This window comes from Phacochoerus africanus, chromosome 4 (genome assembly GCF_016906955.1).
Source record: "Phacochoerus africanus isolate WHEZ1 chromosome 4, ROS_Pafr_v1, whole genome shotgun sequence".
Taxonomy (NCBI): domain Eukaryota; kingdom Metazoa; phylum Chordata; class Mammalia; order Artiodactyla; family Suidae; genus Phacochoerus; species Phacochoerus africanus.
The window spans coordinates 28,789,859-28,813,151 of NC_062547.1; the positions used below are offsets into that span (position 1 = coordinate 28,789,859).

At 48.4% G+C, this 23,293-nt stretch overlaps 1 protein-coding gene across 1 annotated transcript in view; it reads right to left on the reverse strand.

Moving 5' to 3' along the window:
* KIAA1549L (KIAA1549 like) overlaps nucleotides 1-23,293 on the reverse strand; it is a 130,229-nt gene that overhangs the window by 37,920 nt on the left and 69,016 nt on the right. The window contains exons 14-15 of the mRNA XM_047774604.1: nucleotides 20,177-20,394; nucleotides 12,226-12,355 (exon numbers count right to left, since the gene is read on the reverse strand). Of these exons, the coding sequence (XP_047630560.1) occupies nucleotides 12,226-12,355; nucleotides 20,177-20,394 (348 nt within the window). The remainder of the gene's footprint in view (nucleotides 1-12,225; nucleotides 12,356-20,176; nucleotides 20,395-23,293) is intronic.

A 23,293-nucleotide genomic window follows, 5' to 3' on the forward strand; every position in this document is an offset into this window, starting at 1 on the left:
TCCCTTGTGGGAGAAGAGGCGTCACGGCACAGGGGCCAGCAGCGGCTTCTTCCTGAGCCTATGTTTCAAAAGCTTCTCTGACAACAAAGGGAGACTGATGCCCCGAAGAATGGGGGGCGGGTGGGGAGAGGAATGTTAAAATAATGGTTTAGGATGTCTCTTCTGCAGCCGGTGTACAAGTGGAAGTTTTTAAAAAAAATCTCAGCAACACTTCAAATTTCACTTGGATTTCCTTCCAAAGGATGACCCACAGTCACTTCCAAGCTATAGGGATGTGCAAACAGCTATTTCTGTTTCAAGCGAGTAGAAAAGACATTATAGGCTCTCTCAGAGAGGTCCAAAGAAAGAAGGACATCCTTTTTCTTTCTAATCTTCCCCGAGGAGTGACCCACAATTACACTGAGACTATGGGGATGGACAATCAAGGGGAAAAGAAGGTGTCCAGTGTCCTCGGGGCCGAGGGACAGTCTCGGCATTACACACGGCTCCCAGAGCAAACCATCTTCACCCTGAAGCAGCATCTCCGGCACCAGCTCCATCCTCCTGTCTTTCTCCGCCACGACCAGCCACCCTCCACAGAGCAGTGGAAACTCCACTACAGAGCAAGTCCCGTTTACTGAGCTATAACCGCTGGCTATCCTGTGTTTGGCAACGTGGGCTCTTAGAGGTCACCTTTGGAACTGGGGCCTGTGTCGGGACAATGGGGGCAAAGGTCTCAGGCATCCTTTGAGGAATGCAACCCTCTCTTCAGCGAGAACAATTCTGATCTCCAGTGTGTGAGTTTTCCCAACACATCCAACTCTTGGATACCAGCCGGTTGTCCCACAATTCAACTCAATTCTCACACTCACTACCTAGAGATGGCAGCAGATTCCAAGGTTAAGAGCTCGGGTCCCCCTGCCCTCACCCCCACCCCGCCACCACTTCAGACCCCAGTCCCAAGTCTAGGGAGTCATCTGGGTTTCTGACCCATCAGCTATAGACTGGAGGTTCCAATGAGCCCTCTCCTGAGGTTCAATTAATTTCCTAGAGCAGCTCAGAGAACTCAGAGAAATATTTTCTAGATCACTGATTTATTATTCCAAGATATAAATCAGGAACAGCCAGATGCAAGAGATGCAGAGAGTGAGTTATGGGAAAGGGCAAGGAGTTTCCACGCTCTCCGAGAGGGCATGCTCCCTGAATCGCCACGTGGTCACCAACCCGGAGGCGTTCCAAACCCGGTCCCTTTAGGTTCTTCTGGAGGCTTCCCTACATAGGCACGATGGATTAGATCACTGGCCAGCGGCAACTGAATTCCATCTTTAGCCCCTCTCCCCTCCCTGGAGGTCGGGGTGGGGGTGGGACTGAAAGTGCCAACCCTTAGTCCCACAGTGGTCTCCACTGGCAACCAGCAGCCCTCATCCTCAGGGCTCACCAGGGCACCATGTTTACATAAGGATGTTGAATGCTCCCATCACTCAGGAAAGCCCAGGGGGTTTTAGAGCTCTGTGCCAGCAACAGGGACTAAGACCAAATAATATACTTCTTATTATAAATCACAGCATCGCGGTGTGTGACAAAATTCATAGAAGTCCTGAGATGTCTAAAATGCCGGAATGGAAAAGAAACAGAAAAAAGAGTAGCCCTCTCTTGGAGTTTCCGCTGTGACGCGGTGGGTGAATGATCCGGCTTGTCTCCGTGGCATTGCTGGTTCAATCCCTGGCCCAGCATTGCCACAGGATCATGGCTGTGGCATGGGTGACAAATGCAGCTCGGATTCGATCCCTGGCCTGGGAACTTTCAGATGCTGCCAGTGTGGCCGAGAAAATGAAATAAACAAAAAGCCGGTATCCCTGTGTCCCTCATCGAAGCTGTCAGCCACAGCCACGAGAGATGGTGTTCACTGTACCTCGTCTAGGTGCTTTACCTGCATTGACTTATTTATTAATTTTCACAACAACCCTATAAGGCAAGCACAACTCGTATGCTCCTTTTCCAGATATAGAAACTAGAGCAGATGGGCTAAGTAATTAGCCCAGCTTCCCACTGTCAGTGTGTAGCCAAGCTGGACGTGAACCTAGCCTAGCCCCAGAGGCCACGAGCAAAACCACCACATGGTACTGCTTGTGGATGCTGAGCGCAATCTATGAGCCAGAGTCAATTAATGACAAATACCTTTTAAAAAGGAATCGACCTGGAAGTAAACACACAGGAATGGCTTTCTCTAATGCGAAGTTATTTTTCTTTTCTTTTTCTTTTTCTTTTTTTTTGTCTTTTTAGGGCTGCACCCATGGCATGTGGAGGTTCCCAGGCTAGGGGTCGAATCAGAGCTGCAGCTGAGGCCTGTGCCACAGGCATAGCAACATAGGATCTGGGCTGCATCTGTGACCTACACACAGCTCACGGCAATGCCAGATCCTTAACCCACTGAGTGAGGACGGGGACTGAACCTGCGTCCTCACAGAGACAAAGTCAGGACGGAACCGCAACAGGGACTCCAGCTGAGTATCAATCTTCAGAGCTGAGGCGTGCCCTTGAGCACAGTGGGTTAAAAATATGGTATTGTCACTGTTTCACTGCTGGTGTGGATATGATCCCTGGCCCAGGAACTTTCAGAGCAAAATAGGATTTTCCCACCATCAACTCAGATATACTCTTCCTCCATCAACCCCTGGGAAAAGCCAAACAGGGAGTTTCCATTGTGGCTCAGCAGTTAATGAGCCTGACTAAGATCCATGAGGATGTGGGTTTGATCCCTAGCCTCGATCAGTGGGTTAAGGATCCAGCATTGCCATGAGTTGTGGTATAGGTCACAGATGCGGCTTGGATTTGGCATTGCTGTGGCTGTGGTATAGGCCGGCAACTGAAGCTTTGATGAGACCCCTAGCCTGGGAACCTCCATATGCCATGGGTGCAGGCCTAAAAAACAAACAAACCAAAAAAAAAAAAAAAACCAAAAAAAAATAAAGAAGAGAAAAGCTAAACAGACAAAAAATCCCTCTCTGTCTCTCTATCTGCCTCCAAGACACAAGCTGGAACTGTAGCCAGGACTGCCCAAGCCCATGGGGAGAAGTGGTCAAGGGCTTATCACCATGCTGATCTCTCCCTTTATGGACGGCCAGCCAAAGAGGTGTCTGTCCCACAGCTGAGACAGGAGGGACACATGACATGGAGAACTTTCGCTGGTTTAGCTTCTTGAAAAGTGCCACCACCAATGTTCCTCACGTAGCAGGTACCGCGATGGCCTCAGCATCCATCCGCTTCTCTCCCTGGGTCCCAGGCAGGGGGTCTGGGGGGACTAAGCCTGCTCCAGCTCTTTTGGGGAGGTCTGAGCTGGGTTAAATCAATCAGTATAATTGCCCTCCTCCCCCCACCTCATTGCCATAGTGATTAACACCGAGGTGGGGCTGGGGTGGGCACTTGCTCTACGGTGGCTCATTTAGAGTAAAACCCATAAACTTCATTTCATGGCTGGGAAAAGGACATAGTCTCTCTTGCATTGGCCAACACAGTACGTAAACATGAGGCCTGAGGCTGCTGCAGCCCTTTCCCGCCAGAGAGGACCAACCTGTGGCTGAAGCCCATGCCTGAAGGAGGACAGAGCTGCATAATGCAAAGGAAGGGAACGGGAGCATCAATCAGGCCAGACGCAGATTTACTGAACCTAATACATGCCCTTAATTCGTAAAGACAGTTGAGCTGGGCTGGGCTTTCTGTTATTTCAGCCAAAGCATCCTAACCCATAATAACCACCATTTAGACCGAACTTCACGCAGTTAACATACATTTGTCTACAGTGTGGATGAGCCAGTCAGATCAAAATTGCTTTTATGTCCCAGAGTTAAATCTGCCCCAGGGAGTTCCCGTTGTGGTGCAGTGGTTGACGAATCCGACTAGGAACCATGAGGTTGCGGGTTCGATCCCCTGGCCTCGCTCAGTGGGTTGAAGGATCCGGCGTTGCCGTGAGCTGTGGTGTGGGTTGCAGATGCGGCTCGGATCTGGCGTTGCTGCGGCTCTGGCATAGACCGGCGGCTACAGCTCCGATTAGACCCTTAGCCTGGGAATCTCCATAAGCTGCAAGAGTGGTCCTAGAAGAGGCAAAAAGACAAAATAATAAATAAATAAATAAATCTGCCCCATATTTTCGAGTCTCAGCTTCAGAGCCCCTTCTGGTTGACACTTGTTTGTTCATTTACTCAGCAAATAGAGACACCACATCGAATATGCGCTGGTTCCTATTCTGAGGCTCTCAGGATGAATAAAACATGATTCCTGCCCTTGAGGAGTCAAATGGGGGAAGGAATACAAATAAAGGCACAGAGGGAGGACCAGGAGTTGGGGCTGTGATTGGGGTGAATCCTGGGTGCTGCTGGAAGACCAAGGTCGGCATCTAAACAGATGTGGCGTCGAGGAAGAGAGTCTCAGGGAGATAATGTTTAACCAAGGTCCGAAAGCCTTGTCTGAATAGGCGGTTCTCCACTGGGAACAGGTCTGCCCCCAAGGGGACACGTGGCAATGTCAGGAGGCATTTTTGGCTGTTAAAGCTGGGAGGCACTCCTGGCAGCTGGGGGTTGGAGTCCAGCTGTGCTGCTAAACATCCTGCGATGCCCGAGTCTGCCCTCCACACAAAGAATTACCCAGCCCCAAATATCAACCATGCGGAGGCTGAGAAACCTGGGCCTTCAAGAAAGCTGGAGGGAAGGAACGTTCTGAGCACAGGGATGAACACATGCAAAGATGCAGAGATGTGAAGCCACAGGGCAGGTCTGGGAGGGGTGGGTAGGAGCCTGGGGTGGATGGAGGAGCAGCAGCGAGCTTCAGCCAGAAGGCTCGCCCGGGCTGGCCTGAGCAGAGGAGCCTTGAGCGGGGAAAAGTTTTGAGGTTGAGTCTTATCCCCAAGCCCTGAGGAGCTACTAAAGGATTTTAAACAAGGGTGTTGCATGTTTTAGAAGAATGCTTCTGGCAGACCGGTACAGACAGAAGCAGAACCTAGGGAAGACTCCCTGCTCCCATCCAAGTTCAGACACAATTTGTTGCATTTGTGTGTCTCCACCGCTGGTTGGCAAAAGCACCTAGTTAACCTACTACCTAAGCAAGCACTAGTTAACCCACTAACTATGCGAGCACTAGTTAACCGACCTTTCTCTTCTCCTTAGAGCCTTACGAAGGTAGCACAGGGGAATCACACCTAGGGCTTAGATGCTAATATCACCAGAGAAGGTAAAACATACAATTAAACCTTTGGCAATTCCTTAAATCGTCCACCTAGTAGTAGAGCGTGCATGGCCTGTGAATATAATCTTAGAGATCACCTGTAATACACAGTATGAACAGAAGGTAGGCAAAAGCTATTTGGGGGGCAATTTTAAAGTTTTTTTTTTTTTCCTTAGTCTTTCAGGGTCTATATTGTTGAATTTGCATGTTAAATGCACATATGATTCAGTGGTTCCACTGCACCTGAGAGACGTTTTCCAGAGGAAAATAGAGCTAGCAACTGCCCAGGGGAGCTCTCCTTTGCCTCCTGGCCTCTGCTCCTGCAGTGATTAAGGGGCCACACATGGGCCAAGGAGCCAGCAGCGTTGGGACAAAGTGGTGCAAGGCGAACGGTGCTGTGCTGCTCAGGACCACAGCACTTCTTCCCGAGCTGCTGGGCATGCTGCCAGCCCTCAGCTGTCAACCAGGACTCAGGGACTCGCCCTCACTCTCCCTGAGCATTCGTGGGACCTGGCAGTGCCAACTCCCTCGCTGGGAATTATCCTTGGCCAAAGAGAGATGCCTCACCCAAGGGCACTCAGGGACGGGTCAGTCCTAGAGGGCAAGAGCCCAGATGCTTCTTGAAAACTCGGGGCAACTCTTCAGGGCCACATGAGCTACAGAGCTCCCTGTGGGGTCAGCTGAGGCCTCGTAGTTCTTGCACCACAGCCCGGCCTTTACCTCTGTCCAGGGCTGCTTCCTTTCCTCTCCTGACAGGTGTCCACACCAGGAGCAGGCTGGGGACCCTGGCCTGTAATAAGTGGCTGCTTGGGTCAGAGGCGGGGAGGCCTCAGAGTCCAGGTGAGGCAGGACGGGAAGGTGGGTGCCGAGAGCAAGAGCAGGCAGCGTCGAGAGCCCAGGGAACCAGAGGGCATGGGCAGGCAGATGGCCCTCGAGGGCTCACTAAGGGAAGGGAGGTTAGCTGTCTTCTGCTCAGTGGGAAACTGCCTGGCTCCAAATGGGGTCACTAGTCCTGCAACCTGGTCTGCCGCCCCCAAACCTGCCAGCAAGCATCCACCTCTGCTCCCCACTTGCCAAGAAGTCTCCATCTTTGTGGGGTTAACAGGTATCTCTGTGGGCAGGTGAGGTCTGGACGCCCCCCAAAAGGCTCCTTTTGCCACCCAACACCTCCACCTCTGCCTCCAGTCTCAACCAGAGAGTCTCATTTCCTACTACCAGATACTCCCCTCGGATTAAAAGTCCCTGGTAAAACACAATTTCCTAGAAATTAACTTGGGATAACATAGCAAGCCAGGGTTGTTAACAGCTTAAACTAGCTGGCAGAGGCAGGAGAAAGAAAGGAATGGCTGAGACATAAGGAAGGCAGGTCTAGGTGGGATGCGAAGGGCATGGAGGTGGGGGCAGGGCCAAAACTCTGCAGCTGGTTCAGAGGGCACAGTAGGTTGCTTCTGAGAGGAAGGACAAACTCCCCAAATCAGACCATGTGCCTCCCAGTGAAACCAAAAGTGGATTGCACCCTTAACTGGGCACCTCATGCACAGCCGGGGCACCCCTGGGCTTTGTTTTGGTCTCAATCATGCCAAGGCCATAAGATGCTGGGGGAGGAGGGGTGTGAGCAGGAGAGACCCCCATGAATCATAGGATGTACAGGTTTACAGAGAAGGCCCCAGGCTTGCTCTAAGCTGTCGCAGGCAGTCAGGGGCCTTCCAGATCATATTTCATTCCCCTGCAAATGGAAGCCATCAAAGCAACTGTTCTGATTCCTTGGCCTCCTTCCAGTAACCATTGTTCACATGGAACAAAGGGAGCTGGCTTCACTGTCTGTCCGGAGAGGCCAGCAAGATAAACACCCATCACACCCAAAAGAGTGAGCCCAGGCCTGCAGCCCGGCTGGGGACTGCGCTCTGAGCCGTGCTTCCACCTTCCCCTGTGCTGGACTTTTCCTCCACCAGTTCTCCCAGCTGCTTCTCCAAGGCGGCTCTGCCTGGTCCGTCTCTACCTCGCTTTGACCCGGTGCCACGGTGGGGACGGTGGGCCAGGTGCTGTCAGTGCGATGCACTAGCATGCGCTCTGGATGAAGACAGTGAGGCAGGGCCTGTCTTTCTGCTCCTTGGCCAGCCGGGGCAGCCCGCTTCCCTGCTTTCTGGCTTGGGACCCAGACAGCCCCTCCCCACCTCCCCAGGGCTGGCCCTGCTGTTTTGTTCTCAGTCTTTCCTGGAAGGCTCCTCCAGCCCCCTGATTATTTATACAAAAAGTTCCTCCCAGACTTTTTTTTGGTCTGTTCAGAATGGCTTGATGTTTTCTGCAGCTGAACCTTTCTTGACATAGTGCCGCTTTCCGGAGGCTCACACAGTTTCTTCTGTTGTAAAATCACTGGAGTGGGCTCACCTTTCAAAACATTTCCCCCAAGATTGTGACAGTGCATGTAATGGCTACCGCAGAGCCTTCGACGTTACCTCTTCTGAGATGCCTCAAGATCACTCATCCTTCTTAACGCTTTCAAACTCACTGTCCACATTTTAGGGTCTGAGCCGGACCATCTGCCCTGAATGCTGCCTGAGTGTGGATCTCAGACAGGTTGCTGAAGAGAAACCGAGGGAAGTAGCTTGTAAAGCTCCCTACTCAGCATTCACTTTCAATATTATAACTCAACCATTTCGGAGTCGCTCTCACAGCCACATAGCTGACCCTATTCCTGCCGTAGGTTTTTTTTTTTTTTTTTGGTTTTGTTTTTCCAGGCCACGCTGAGGCTTATAGAAGTTCCTAGGCCAGGGAGCGAACCCCAGCCACAGCACTGACAACACCAGATCCTTAACCGCTAGGCCACCAGGAAACTCCCCTGCCATAGCGTTTCGGTTTTTTTTTTTTTTCCTTTTTAGGGCCACACCTGCAGCACATGGAGAGTCCCAGCCTAGGAGTCGAATCAGAGCTACAGCTGCCGGGCTATGCCACAGCCACAGCAACGTCAGATCCGAGCTGCATCTGCCACCTACACCACAGCTCACAGCAACGCCAGATCTTTAACCCACTGAGGAGGCCAGGGATCGAACCTGCAATCTCATGATGCCTAGTCAGATTCGTTTCCACTGCGCCACGATGGGAACTCTGGTTTTTGAACTCCACATACAAATCAAGGTTGAGGAAGTGTGTTTTTATTTCTGGGGAATGATTTGATTACTACCTGCCTTTTAGAATCAAAGGCCAATTCATCATCCACGCCCAGGGGTTAACAAGTTGGCTGATAGAGGAAAAGTCCATTGGGTCTTTATTCTGCCTGAGAATTGGCAGGTAGGGCATCTTCTTTCCCTTTCTTTCCCCACTATTTCATTATTTTCTATGACTTGCACTTGGAAAACAACATTTAAAAAATCATTTGAAATAGTTCTTTTTGTTTTGAAGTACTAGACTGACATCTTTTCTACTCACGTAACGCACTGGAAGGAAAGAATTTCAGAGTGTCGTTTAATGACATGGTCTGGCTTTGTCGGGATCAAGCTTGGACATCTTTCTAAAATCAAGTTTCCTTCTAAAATGGGTGTCCCCTCCTAGAAAATTACTACCCCAGTGAGCCCTAGGTACTGCCAGGAACCTGTGGCATTGCTTAGCTGTTAGGGGGGGCCGAGTGGTTGAGAATTATTGCTGCAGAAACGCAAGGATTCCCAAACCCCTTAGTGGGAAGAGTCTCTTCTCATTCCTCCTGCTCTGTGGAAACATTCTGACACAATCCAGGCTGCCATCAGTCCTGGGGCTAAGCCTTGCCCAGGGAGATTGTGTGTGTTTGCTGATTTGTTTTATTCCTTTATTTTCACATGGAGGTGTTTCCTCTGGGACTCTAAAGCAGGTAACCTCTGAAAAATTCACACTTACATCAATTTCCCTGGGCTTTTGTTTCTACCATGTCCCTCTGGGTGTTCCCAAATCTGGCAGAAATGACTGGAAATGTTGGCCTGGCTTCCAGATTCCCAGACCCAGTAGGAAGCATGACATGTTTCCACCCGAATGACCTGTTCGCTGCTGAGCTAATAAGTTCTTTTGCCAGGAGTGCCTTGGCACTTTGGGAAAATCAAGATTCAGAAAATGAACACATGCATTGTTTAAAACTATGACTTTTCTCCTTTATCTGTTGGTCCTTTTTTTTTTTCCCCCTTCCTTGTGTGAGTTCTCCATGCAAGAATTCTTGTGAGACTTAAACTTATGCAGAGGACATAACGTTATATTACATGAAGACACATGTATAGTGGGGTGGGGGCCCATGGAAGCCGTACTGAATGGTGATTCAGGAGATGGGCCCTAGACTCAGGAAAACAAATTATGTAACTGTTCAGAGCCTCAGTTATCTCATCTAGACAATGGACATAACGAGAGTAGCTACATGACTGGTGACTGCAAATTCAATCAGATGATACACATAAAAAGACGAGGCTGGGGCGTGGACTGGAGAATGCAATCAGCAAATGACATCAAATATTTTCATGTGATTAAAAGGCACAGGAGGAGATAGAGGAAGCAATTTGATTCTTAGCATCAACAGTCTCAATTCTTTTTTTTTGTCTTTTTTTTTGTATTTTTGCCTTTTCTAGGGCCGCTCCCACAGCATATGGAGGTTCCCGGGCTAGGGGTCGAATTGGAGCTGTAGCCATCGGCCTACACCAGAGCCACAGCAATGTGGGATCTGAGCTGCATCTGCAACCTACACCACAGCTCATGGCAATGCCGTGTCCTTAACCCACTGAGCAAGGCCAGGGATCAAACCCACAACCTCATGGTTCCTAGTCAGATTCGTTAACCACTGCGCCACGACGGGAACTCCAACAGTCTCAATTCTTAAACTGTTCCCTCGATGATCATTTTCTCTTAAGGAAACATATTTGCTGCTGTTTTTGTGATCACAAGCACAAAGAACTGTCTATTCATATTTAAAAAAAAAAAAAACTATCAGAATGACGTGGGCTTCCCCTAAAGTAATCTGTAATTGGAATATTTACACGTTTGTGAAGGGTGAGCAACCTCCTCTAAAAAAGTCATCTCTCAGAGTTCCCCCTGTGGTGCTGTGGGTTAAGAATCCGACTTAGCAGATTGGTTTGCGGCTTGGGTCACTGCAGAGGTGTGGGTTTGATTCCCGGCCCTGCACAGTGGGTTCAAGGATCAGTGTTGCCCCAACTGTGGTGTAAGTCATGGCTACCACTCTGATTCAATCCCTGGCTCCGGGAGTTTCCGCATGCCACGGGTGCAGTCATGAAAAACAAATAAAGAAAATCCTCTCTCTCCCTCTGCTGTTCTGACACAACATTCCAAAAGTATTCAGCAAGTCACTGCACAGTAGTTCAAAAAACCTGCAGTGCTCTGTTTGCAAGCCTAACAGAGAAACCTCTGGTCTATTTCCTCAAAGTGTAAAAATATCTGTGTCTAGAATTTCACGAGAAATCTATTAATATAAATCCTGAAATAAATTAAGAATCCTAACATACCTCAGCAGACTATTCCCAAGCAGAAGAAAAAGTTCCCCATGGGAGTTCCTGCTGTGGTTCAGCGAGCTAAGAACCCGCCTAGGATCCATGAGGATGTGGATTCGATCCCTGGCCTCACTTAGTGGGTTAAGGAGCTGGCGTTGCTGTGGCTGTGCTGTAGGCTGGCAGCTGCAGCTCTTGATTGACCCCTAGCCCAGGATGCCACAAGTACAGCCATTAAAAAAAAAAAAATTCCCCAAACTACAAGAATATTCACTGTTGGTAGGGAGAGATTAATTGGAAACTTCAAATGCCCTATTTTTTTTTTTAAGCACAGGCTGATTACCAAATTGATGACCAACTTTAGTATAAGAAATATTTGTATGGGGAGAGAATTTAACGTGGAATAATTTAATCTGGAGGAGAAGATGAAAAAAAGATTTGCCCAAAGCATCTGGAATTTTACAAAACTAAATCATCAAACTTTACAAAATTTGGAAAAGAAAGAAAAGATAAGGGTATCACCACCAACGCAAACATCAAGTCTAAATTAGGAAGGTAATTAGAAATTCACATTACTTATAATATCTGTTTTTAATTGGATTATTAAAAATCCTATTTTAAGCTGTTGTGGCAAATAATGACTAATCCAAGGCAGGGGGGAGGGAGGGGGAGCTTCTTGCTTCAAATTAGCACCAGATGTTTAACAGTGCTATGGATTAAAAGAAGCCTATGTGCAAAGTGTCATTTTTAAATTATAACCTCGCAATGATAATAAAACTTCATCTGGACTAGCTGAGTCATAACCCTTGTTACTGAAATTGTTTAAATTTGCAACTGGAGAAACAAACATTTTAGGAGAAAGGGAAAGAAACATTTTCCTAAAACCCAAGAGTATATTCAAGACCACTTGAAATCCAAGGGCCGGATGAAAACTTATTGGACATCTCCATGGGGTGTGGGGTTCATGTGAGCTCACGACAACAATTACATGTGACAGATGTCAACAACTTGATAGGATGAACCAATGTCATCATCTGGGGAGGTTTGATGGGATTAGAAGCCCTTTGGCAGTTTGGCGCATCACTGCACAGAAGCATGTGCTTCCTCATATGAGATCAACAAATCGCTCTGTTGGAAGTCTCATTGTTTCCACGGCATATTGAGGAGTCATGAAATCAGGAACAAATCCAGCGTCTCAACAGTGCTATGGATTAAAAGAAGCCTGTGTGCAAATGAATTCTAACCCACAGCCATGGTTCCTACTGAGTTTCTAGAGACAAAGGGGGGAAAATTAAGGATATTTTAGAATCAGGGCTGAGTTTGAAGTCACTAACGTGCTATTCATAAAATGACTGATGTAGACACTGAGGTCCTTTGAGCAATAATTTGTTACTCTGACACATTCTGAGTAGTCTCACTCAGCAAAACTGGTAAAAAGGAATAATGAAACAGAAAACATTTTAGTGCATTTTTAAATCCCACAAAGATACAGTAAACTGAAACATTATGGGGTGCTCTAGCCCCTCTGCTTCCAGGGAAAAGCAGAGCTTGTATTCACCTCGGCCCACCAGAGACTTACATCGTATCCACTGTTACGGATTCCACGTCGGGGTCGCTCTCGAGTCACCAGAAGGTCCATCTCCGTTTCCCCTGGACTCGGGCTATTCAGAGACTGCCGGCTTCGGTAGACAGAGTTCTTCATCTGTTGCCTGAAGAAAATTCAACAACTGTTATGATGCAGCAAATGCCCTGACAGATGGAATTCTCCACTGATCCAAACTACAGGCAACCAATGAAGGGTTTGGATTTGCCTCGTGAATCTCAGAATTGATGGTATTTGTTCCCTTGGCCATCAGGGGCTGTAGAAAGAGTGGAATAAAGATTTTTTTTTTTCCAGATGCTGTAACCATTTGGCTGAATTGTAAATGCTCTCTCATATGAAAAGTAGGCGACTATAAGCAATTGCAACACTGCAACCTCATCTAAAATTCTGCTGATGGCAAGGCCAGGGACTCTCCCTTGACCCCCTCGGACAGCTAACGCTGGAAGAACACACTTGCTTTTGTTGGCTTTGTTGACTTAGCAGCCTCCTGTTCCTTTTCATCTTTCTGATTTCACAGGCAGGTTTCCATGGTGTGTTAACCAACCCCGTGGCTAATGCTTCTTGAACATGACTGTTGATAGATTTTTTTTTTCTACCTTCACAACAGTGGATTCCCTTCTGAGCTAAGGCGTCATTGACCAAGGGGCATTTTGGCACCCATCCATCATCCAATATTTACTGAGTGGTTACTATGTACCAAGCACCATGGAAGACGATGAGGATTGGCAGTGAGCAAGACAGACATGGCCCTGTTCTCCTGAGCTTACACTCTAACAAGGGAGATGGGCAATTCGCATGGTAATTTCTAAGAGTAATAAGGGCTCTTAAGAAACATCAGCAGATGTGACAGGCGGTGACTAGGATGAAGGATGATTTTATACAGGACAGTCAGCACAGACCTCTCTGGAGAGGTGACATTTCAGCAGATACCTACATAGAGCCAGTCACATGCCAATCTGGACACAGAGCATTTCAGGTTCGTTCAGAGGCTCCACTCGGCTCCCCCTAAGAAATACACACATTTCTCATCTCTGTCTCATTTCCACCTGCCATCAGAGGAATCCTTGAGGAAGGGGAAAGAAACAGTACCTTACTGAGCACTATGGCTGTGCTTTTCTTCATGCACAAGAGGCACCTCTTAGGAGGTGACTTTCACATAATCCTGCAGGGTAGTAAAGGTAAGATAAAATCCCTGGCTACCACCCTTTCACTCAACGATGAGTTTCTCTCTGTAAGTTACTTGCATTTCAGAGCATCTGCCTTGAGAGAACTCCCCAAGCATCTCCTACTTTATGTCTTGGTTCTTTTTTTTTTGTCTTTTTTTTTTGCCTTTTCTAGGGCCGCTCCCGTGGCATATAGAGGTTCCCAGGCTAGGGGTCGAATCAGAGCTGTAGCTGCCAGCCTACACCACAGCCACAGCATCATGTATCCGAGCCGCGTCTGCGACCTACACCACAGCTCATGGCAACGCCGGATCCTTACCCCACTGAGCAAGGCCAGGGATCGAACCTGCAACCTCATGGTTCCTAGTTGGATTCATTAACCACTGCGCCACGACGGGAACTCCATGTCTTGGTTCTAAGAGTCTAGCCATTCACGGGCTAAAGGTGACTATAGTCAGTGATTATGGGGGGAACCTGGGAGGTACAGATACCTTTTCACGATCCCATACCCACTTGGTCCCAGCCTGACAATCACACACTGTTCATCTAGAACAGACATTAGAATTCCCAAGGCAAACCACTGCCCTTGCAATTAGCTGTGGGAATAAAATAGATGCTATTAGACCTACTCCCCTACCACGAGGCGCTCACACCTGTTCAGAGAGCTTTATGTGGGCTTTGCTTGCCTGGCACCCAGGGCAACCTTCTTTCGGTAAGAGCACTATGATGCTCTTGGGGGGCCTGCTTATCCTTGGGATAGGCAGGTGGCTCAGGCTGGACAATCATGGCATCACAACCCCTTGGCCAGAACAATTAGTCAGAGAGTGGGTCCATGAATTGGTCAAATGAGACTAGGTCTCAAGGCCTTTGCTATGGCAACCATGAGAGAGGCATTCTCTTGGCGCTGAGATTTCTAAGAAGATAGGACATGAGCCTGGAGTTGCTGGCAGCTAGTTTGCCACTAGGAGGTAAGGACATGCCTGCAAAAGAGGTCCTTAAGAAAAAGAAGAGACAGCAAGCTAAACAAGGAAGACATTGTACAACATCCTGGAAGGAGCCACGCCTGAAGCTTGGCTTGTCCAAGGGGAAACTCCCTTTTTATTCAACCACTTTGTGTTGGTTTTCCATCATTTGCAACCAAAAGGATCCTGACTCATATAGGAGCTTACCACCCAAGGTTATAAACAGTGCCTTCTAATTCTCTGCAATCAGAGGCTCCCTTTAGAAAGGAGCACAATCTTGTGAAACAGAATATGTTCTGAGTGATTCACCTTTAAGGTAGACCCCAAAGAATGCTCACCCTGGACCTAATTACAAGTCATTTTTTGAAAAGACAGATTTCACAACTGTCCTGAGATTGCCAATTAACCCATATAGAAAAGATTTACTGAAGTTCCCATCATGGCGCAGTGGTTAACGAATCCGACTAGGAACCAAGAGGTTGTGGGTTTGATACCTGGCCTCACTCAGTGGGTTAAGGATCCAGTGTTGCTCTGACCTGTGATGCAGGTCGAAGATGGGGCTCGGTTCCACGTTGCTGTGGCTCTGGCGTAGGCTGGTGGCTATAGCTCCGACTGGACCCCAAGCCTGGGAACCTCCATGTGCCGCGGGAGTGGCCCTAGAAAAGGCAAAAAAAAAGACAAAAACAAGATTTACTACTAAGGGGGGGGGGGAGTAAATACTAGGACTAGCAATTGACATTTAAGTAGGTTCTTTTGGAAATGCCAGAAATACAATAGTGAGACTGTGTAAGCCCTTTCAAGATCCATGAATGTGGGTGAGACCTTAGACACTGGCGGACACTCCAGTCTCTCTCTCCATCAAAGACAATGTTCTATTATACACGGCTTCAAGGCTGCTGGTTAACATGGAGCCCAATTGACCAGACCGCCAATTGTGCCTGATGTGCAAACAACTACTTAGAAATAAATCAGGCTTTCAGGTAAAAAAAATTACTTATTTTAATCAAATGGAGTTCCATTACATATATTCATTTCTGTTGGTATTTTGCTCTATTCTTTAAGAGTTAACACATTTTAGGAGTTCCCGTTGTGGCGCAGCAGAAATGAATCCCACTAGAAACAATGAGGTTGCGGGGTCCATCCCTGGCCTTGCTCAGCAGATTAAGGATCCGGCGTTGTTGTGAGCCGTGACGCAGGTCACAGATGCGGCTCAGATCCCATGTTGCTGTGGCTGTGCTGTAGGCTGGCAGCTGTAGCTCCAATTTGACCCCTAGCCTGGGAACTTCCATATGCTGTGGGTATGGCCCTAAAAAAGCAAAAAAAAAAAAAATTAATTAATTAACACATTTTGAAACTTGAGATGTAAGTTTTTAACCTCTGACAACTTTGCTGGGAGGATAATGAGAAATTTTATTTGGATTTTTAGGTGCCTGGGACTAGGCACTACAGTTTAAGGAAGTAGTTCCCCATCTGTGTTCTGTGGAACCTCAGGGTTCCATAAGGATGGACTAGAGCCACTGAGGAAGAGAAGCAGGAGGCCCTCCTTCCATCAGAGTAACTCTGCCTCAATAGGTTACTGCCTTAAGCTGAGTTTCCCCAGAAGGAGGCTCTGTGATGATTTGAGTAGAGGTGGTTTATTTGGGGAGGGTTCAAGGAAGCACAAGTTGAGAAGTGGGAAAATGAGAAAGGGAAGGGAGGGAGGCCAACAGAGGATACAATCCAGCACATCAGTGTGTTGGCCATCTAGGGCTCAAACTCACTGGAGAAGTATAGGTTGTTTTATTTCTTGTCTTTTTAGGGCTGCACGTGTGGCATATGGAAGTTCTCAGGCTAGGGGTCTAATCGGAGCTGCAGCTGCTGGCCTACGCCACAGCCACAGCAACGCAGGATCCTCAACCCAGTAAGCAAGGCCAGAGATCAAAGCTGCATCCTCATGGATACTAGTCAGGTTTGTTATCACTGAACCATAAGGGGAACTCCCAGGAGACTGCTGTTTTAAAATGTAGGTTTCGTTACTATTCAGGTATGGTAATGCCAGCAGATCAGGGGATGACTGCCACTGAGAAGATAGCTTATATACTCGTGGATCCCAAGAGGCAGGGGGAGACCCCTCCACAGAGGGCCACACGGGGAAGCACCAGGGTCAGTCACAGGGAGTGAGGGGAAAATGTGGGCACAAGCCTCTAGGCTGGTTTTCATGGCAAAGAACTGGCAAGACACGGTCATCAGGCTCAGGACTGGCTCCTTCAAATGATTCCAGCAGACTCTGGGAGGTGGGAGCTGTCTCTATTTGTCTGGTACCTGACTGGGGTGATTCAGGAGGGGCGTTGGGGGACCCAGAGTGCCTCCCTGTGTGCAGGAGGCAGCTGGCTTCTGGGTTCTGGCTTGTCTGGTTTGTGTCTGACAGGTGCACTTGAGCCTCCCTATCCCTAGGAACTGGCTAGCCAGCCCTGGGAGGGGCAGTTCCTCCGGGGGCAAGGTGCTGATGTCAAATCATTCCACAAAGAAACCAGAAAACATGGTTATTACAACAGTGTAGAGTTCTTTGGCCAGGGGTATTTATCCATCAGCTCCCATTCCTCACTGACTGTGGCTGCTCCAGAGTGCAGGGACTACCTTTCAGTTCTGGTCTGATCGAGGTTCACAGTGGAGCCAGATGCTCACAATAAAGAGGATGCTGGTGGCCTATAGCTGCCCCCTGCCCAGGGGACCTGGGGGGCTCTAACAGCACCTGCCTCAGTTAGATTATGTACTTTGTGTCTCTGGGTAAGCGTTTATAGCACAAAAACGAGGGTGTTCTGCTGACTTTAACAAAAAAGTTGTGAGATCTCTTTTGAAAGATATTAAGATGAGTCAACATTTGGAATCTAAATTTTGATTTATTTAGGTTTCAGGGTAAGATTCTGGTTACTGATGCTACCTTTGGCCTAGAGAATGAGTCCCTCCCTTGTGCCTTACAGGCACTAGGTCACTTGAGAGCAGGACCTCTAGAGAGTTGAACTGTGTACAGCAGTTCACACGTCACTCTAACCTGGGATAACAGGTCACACACTGTAGGCTGCAGTGGACAGGGGCTGGGGTCAATGGCAGAGTGTGACAAGAATAGTGCCTGAGGAGTTCCCACGGTGGCGCAGCAGTAACAAACCCGACGAGTATCCATGAGGACTTGGGTTCCATCTCTGGCCTCGCCTAGTGGGTTAAGGATCCTGCATTGCCGTGGCTGTGGTGTAGCTGAGAGCTGCAGCTCTGATTTGACCCCTAGCCTGGGAACTTCCATATGCCGTGGGTGTGGCCCTAAAGAGCAAAAAAAAAAAAAAAAAAAAGCATAGAACCTAAAAGCTTACTGGGTCTCTGTCACTGTCCTTGTCCCTTAACCTCAGCAGCCCCCCCTCCATCCTCATCACTGGCTGACCCCATCATACTGGATTTACGGTTATCCCTGTTTTTCCTTTAACTGGTCAAAAAATTTTAACATTATTTTTTTTTCATTTTTTTTATTACTCAAATGAATTTATCACGTCTGTAGTTGTATAATGATCATAACAATCTGATTTCACAGGATTTCCATCCCACAGCCCAACATTATTTTTGGTGCTTTTGAGTAATTAAATCATTTACTCCACAGATATTTACTAAGAATTGACCCATGGCATCACCAGGTCATCAAAGGGCCTTAGGAATCTGGACTGACCTTTTGTTAGACGGAGATGCACCTCTCTAGAAAAATAGGTTTTGTCCATTTTCCTTATAAATGTCTTAACTGAAGTTTTCATTTATTCCTCAATTTCCAAACTAAGTTCCTCTTGCTTGTCCATGATTTTGGATCCATTTTCCACATGTCAGCAGGAAACCCAGAAACAACAACTCTGTACCCCAGTCTACAAAAGACTGAAGTAAAAAGTCCCAAAGAATAAAGCAAAAGCTAAAAAAAGCCCAGCCTCCCAATAAAATTCACCTATTTTTTTCTCTTTTTTCTTTTCTTTTGTTAGGGTTGCACCTGCGGCACATGGAGGTTCCCAGGCTAGGGGTCGAGTTGGAGCTGGAGCTGCCGGCCTACACCACAGCCACAGCAATGCTGGATCCAAGCTGCCTTTGTGACCTACACCACAGCTCACAGCAACACTGGATCTTTAACTCACCGAGCAAGGCTCGGAATTGATCCTACGTCCTTGTGGATGCTAGTCAGGATCATTACCACTAAGCCATGACAGGAACGCCTTTCCTCTTTTTTTTCTACACTTATCCATTTGGTGGCACATGGGTTGTGATCCCCATAGCTTGTCATTCTCACCCAGCCTAGTGAGAAGCCTGGTAAATGAAGCACTGGTTTAAAATTCTCTCCTTTCATTCTTAAAAATAAATTATGTCAATTCCATTAGTAGAATTTTGCCCCACCTCCCAGCTTGATTTTGTGGCTTTCATCAAAGCACGTCACACAGTCATTTTGGCTTTTAATAAATATCCACTCAGGCCAGGAACCATCCTATGCCCCCTGTCCCCCGTCTGGGGGCAGGGGCGGTGAGTCTGCCAGGCTCTAGGACTGGTTGGAGCACTGGCAGCTCAAAGCCAAGGGGCTGCCACCAAGGAGAACTTGTATTGGAAAGAGATGGTCTCCAATCATGAAAATGCTTCTGAGGAAGTGCTTTGAAGGGGGAAGGCCAAGAAGAAAGGCAGGCCTGCTTAGCTTTGCTAACTTCTAACCTTTACCCCTTTTCCCAGTAAGTAAGGCCCCTTCTCTGCATTAGCAGCAAATCTTGGAAGGATACCAATTCCAGCCATCAAGCCTCCCCCTCCCTCATCAGGCCAGCTTTTTAGATTGTTAGAGCACCTTGCAGCTCAAACAACCATCACACTTGCGAGCAATAAGGTTTTGGTTGGTGATCTTTCTCACCCATCAGAAACTTAAGCTCCACGACAGCGGTGACCGGGGCTGTCCTGTCCACTGCAGGGTATTGAATGATTTGAACGAATGAACACGTGGCCATGACAGTATTCAGCATCACGCATGTTGCCTAACATACAGTAGGTGGCAATAAATGTCAAATGAATGAACAGGTCAATAAATTAAAGCGAGGAACCCAGCATGGAGATGGGAGTAGTGGTGCAGGAAGCACTTACTGAAGCTGAATAAAAAGGGGAGGCACAGATTCTGCTTCTCTTATCCATGCGCCACTAAAGTAATTGACAAATACAATGTCCCTGGATCTGGAAGTTGCATAGCCAGGTGGGTAATAATTCTATCTTAAGACAGCTCTGAAACAGCTACTGGTTTGAAAATACCATTAAGGTAAAGGACAATTATGGTTGGTTTTTTAGTTTTTTTTTCTGTTTTTTTTTTTTGGCTTTTTTTTTGTCTTCTCAGGACCGCACTCATGGCCTATGGAGGGTCTAATTGGAGCTGCAGCCGCTGGCCTACACCACAGCCACAGTAACGGGGGATCTGAGCCACGTCTGCGAGCTACACCACAGCTCATGGCAACGCCAGATCCTTAAGCCACTGAGCGAGGCTAGGGATAGAACCCACCACCTCATAGTTCCTAGTCGGATTCTTTTCCACTGCGCCACGACAAGAACTCCACAAGTATTTTTTTTTAAAATGGCTTTAATTTTGTTCTCTTCCAGACTGATGAAGGAACTCCTGCTCACCCAGACCAGACCAGCATGGCCTGGACCGGCAGCCTGCAAAGATGACAGGCCTAAGGTAACAAAGAGATTCAGAGACCTGGACCATATCACCCGAGGCACCCCCGAGCCTCCTCTGCTGGTGGCACCAGCCTTCAGAGAATCCCTTAGACACGCTACCTGGTTTTAGCCTCAGCGAATGGGGCACACAGTTCTGGGTCTGGATCCAAAACATGCTCGATTTCCTTTGGGGCTTTCTCGTACATCTTCTTCCTTTCTGTCTGAGCCTTGTTCGCCTCCCCGGCGGGGAAGTCGTAGTACCCCTTCCTCTTGGCTTTGAGGCGCAGCTTGTTCCGATAGTGCTCAATGTCTGACTTCTGCTTCAGGGCTTTGTTCACCTGGGAAGAGAGACAGTCTCAGGCCCGCACCTGACCAGGTATGGCCCACAGATGGGATGCTTCACCAGAGGGTCACAGCTCCTGGAAAAGCCATCCTGGGCTTCACCTCTGGTCCTTCAAGCGGGCCAGACCTGTGGCCCATCGTAAGCGCAGCCCTCAAGAGTGGACCACAAGCAGTGCAGGGCCTGGCACTTGCCACGGTCACTGAGACCCACTCTTAGAGCCTACTGACCCTTGTCTACCAGGTCTACTCAGGCCTGAGCCCGACTGCATTTTTTTTTTTTGTCTTTTTGCCATTTCTTGGGCCGCTCCTGCAGCACTTGGAGGTTCCCTGGGTAGGGGTTGAATTGGAGCTGTAGCCGCCGGTCTATACCACACAGCCACAGCCACGCCAGATCCAAGCCACGACTGCAACCTCCATCACAGCTCATGGCAACGCCGGATCCTTAACCCACTGAGCAAGGCCAGGGATTGAACCCACAAGCTCACGGTTCCTAGTCAGATTCGTTAACCACTGCGCCACAACAGGAACTCCCTGACTGCACTTTTGAGATGTGGGCCTATATCCCACCTAAACCCTTTCAGCTCCCCTATGTGGACTTGTTCCCAGCTACACTTGGTGCCCCGACTCTAGCTCCAGCCCTGAGGAGCCTGGTGGCCTCCCCTGGCTGTTTAGCTGGTGTCCCACTGGATAAGACGGCCAGTTCCTAAAGGGATAGAGCTGGGAGGAATGGGGGAGGAAAAGGGGAGCAGACACTCTGCTCCCCAGGTGTCGCTAATCTATCAACCTGCGTTTGAGAGCTTATTTTTGTCAACCTATACCTTCCTTGAAAGCTGGGTACTTTTGAAACCTTGAATGGCTACTATTGCCAGCCAGTTCCTGCTCACCTGTCAAAGACACAAGTAGAAGATGCTACGAAGTAAATAATGAATGATGAGGATGTTACACCCACAAGCAGAGCTGAATGATGAAATCTGCCTGACACTGAATGCTATGGAGACCCAGCAGCGCTGTCTGTAGCCAGACCTGGCAGTATCTGCATAATCTTGTGGCAGAGAGTATTTTCACAGGTATAATTTTAAGAGACAGTGGTGGAACGTCTGGGAAGGGTGGGGAAAACTTCCACCTGACAGGCCCAAAAAGGCTAAGTTAGCAAAGCACAGAGCTGGGACCCCCAAGAACTGAGTAAGAGCTCCCTTTATAGAGCTTGTGATGTGCATTCACTTGGGTGACATGCATGTGAGGTCTTCTTAAGCTTCATGACAATTCTTAAGGTTATTTCATTCTTCATTTTGAAGATGAGAATAAAAAACTTTCTCAAGGTCCTCATATAGATAAACAGAGGCAGGGCCAGGGTTTGACCTTGGACAGCCCACCAGAGTTTAGAGCTACACAGCTGGCTGCTCTGTACCCTGCCCCTCAGGAGAAGAAGACAAGGAAATACAGACGATCCAATGTTTAAGCTTCTGGATGCGTAGATTCCACCCAGGGAGAAGTTGGGGGCTGGAGCTGGGGTGGGCTTGCCAGAGTCAGGTCTTTCCATTTGGAAGATGCCCAAGGTCACTGAGCAGGGCGCTGGAGCTGGATGCTGAGCTGGCAACAATCCAGAGGCCCAGGCTCTACATCAGACCTACTGAATCAGAATCATCAAGGGTGGGGCCTGGGCATCTGCAGTTTGAAAAAGCCCCAGAGTTGATTCCAGTCCAGCACCTGTGTGAGCACCTCTGGCACTGAATGTTGGTTTTCAAATTATGTTCCACAGATTTGTGTCCTTTTAGAAGGTCATTCCTGAGACTCTTAGGAGAGCTATGAGTATCGCCCTCTGAAAGCCAATGCACAACTATTTTCATACAGCTTCCGCAAGCCCAGGGACCTGGGTGAGGGACCATGGCCCTAGGGCTCCAGGAGGTTTCTCAGGAGCCAGAGAAGTGTGGAAGCAGCAAGAAGACGGGGCTAAGCTGCTGGCTCTGGTCCCCAACAGATCAGCCTTCCCCACCCCCCAACTCTCCTCTGTGTTCTATATGGGAAACAGCGTGTTTGAAGAAAGGATTAGGGGGTTCGAGAAGGTGTAAGGTCCAATGGTCTTGGGCCATTACTGGAGCCTAATCCCCAAGTCAGGCTGTGCTGAGCTCTGGAGGAGAGGGAGGCAGGACTGTGGGCTTGAGACAGGCGTCTGAGAAGGTGGTGAGGACGGAGGTGGTGTGGACGGAGGTAGTGAGGCTGGAGCAGAGGGGAGAAGTTGCCCTGAGGCCCCCAGGATGTGGCAGAGGGGCTTCCTCACTCTGCAGCCAATGCCAAGGGGGGTGGGGGAAGGGGTACGGTTGTCTCAGCCCCTTTGTGTCCCTCCTGGGCTTGAAAGTGCCCCATGTAGTCAGGTCCCACAGCCGGCAATGCTGGGCTGAGGGCCAATCCAGCCCATAAATCCCTGACTCATTGTACCTGCTGCTGCTGCTACTTTAGATTAAATCCTTTTTCTTCTCAAGTCTCATTTATTTGGATAATGAACTTAAAACTGCTAGAAGAGAGAGTTCCCATTGAGGCACTTTGGAAACGAATCTGACTAGGAACCATGAGGTTGCGGGTTTGATCCCTGGCCTTGCTCAGTGGGTTAAGGATCTGGCTTTGCTGTGAGCTGTGGTGTAGGTTGCAGGCGCGGCTCGGATCCCGCGTTGCTGTGGCTCTGGCGTAGGCCGGTGGCTACAGCTCTGATTAGACCCCTAGCCTGGGAACCTCCATATGCCTTGGGTGTGACCCTAAAAAGACAAAAGACAAAAAAAAAAAGTTTGAAGACCACTCAAAAACTCAATACAACTTCATGAAATGCAAAAAAAAAAAAAAAAAAGAATTCTCTATACTATTACAGCAACCCTTCTGTAACTCTAATATTATCTTCAAAAT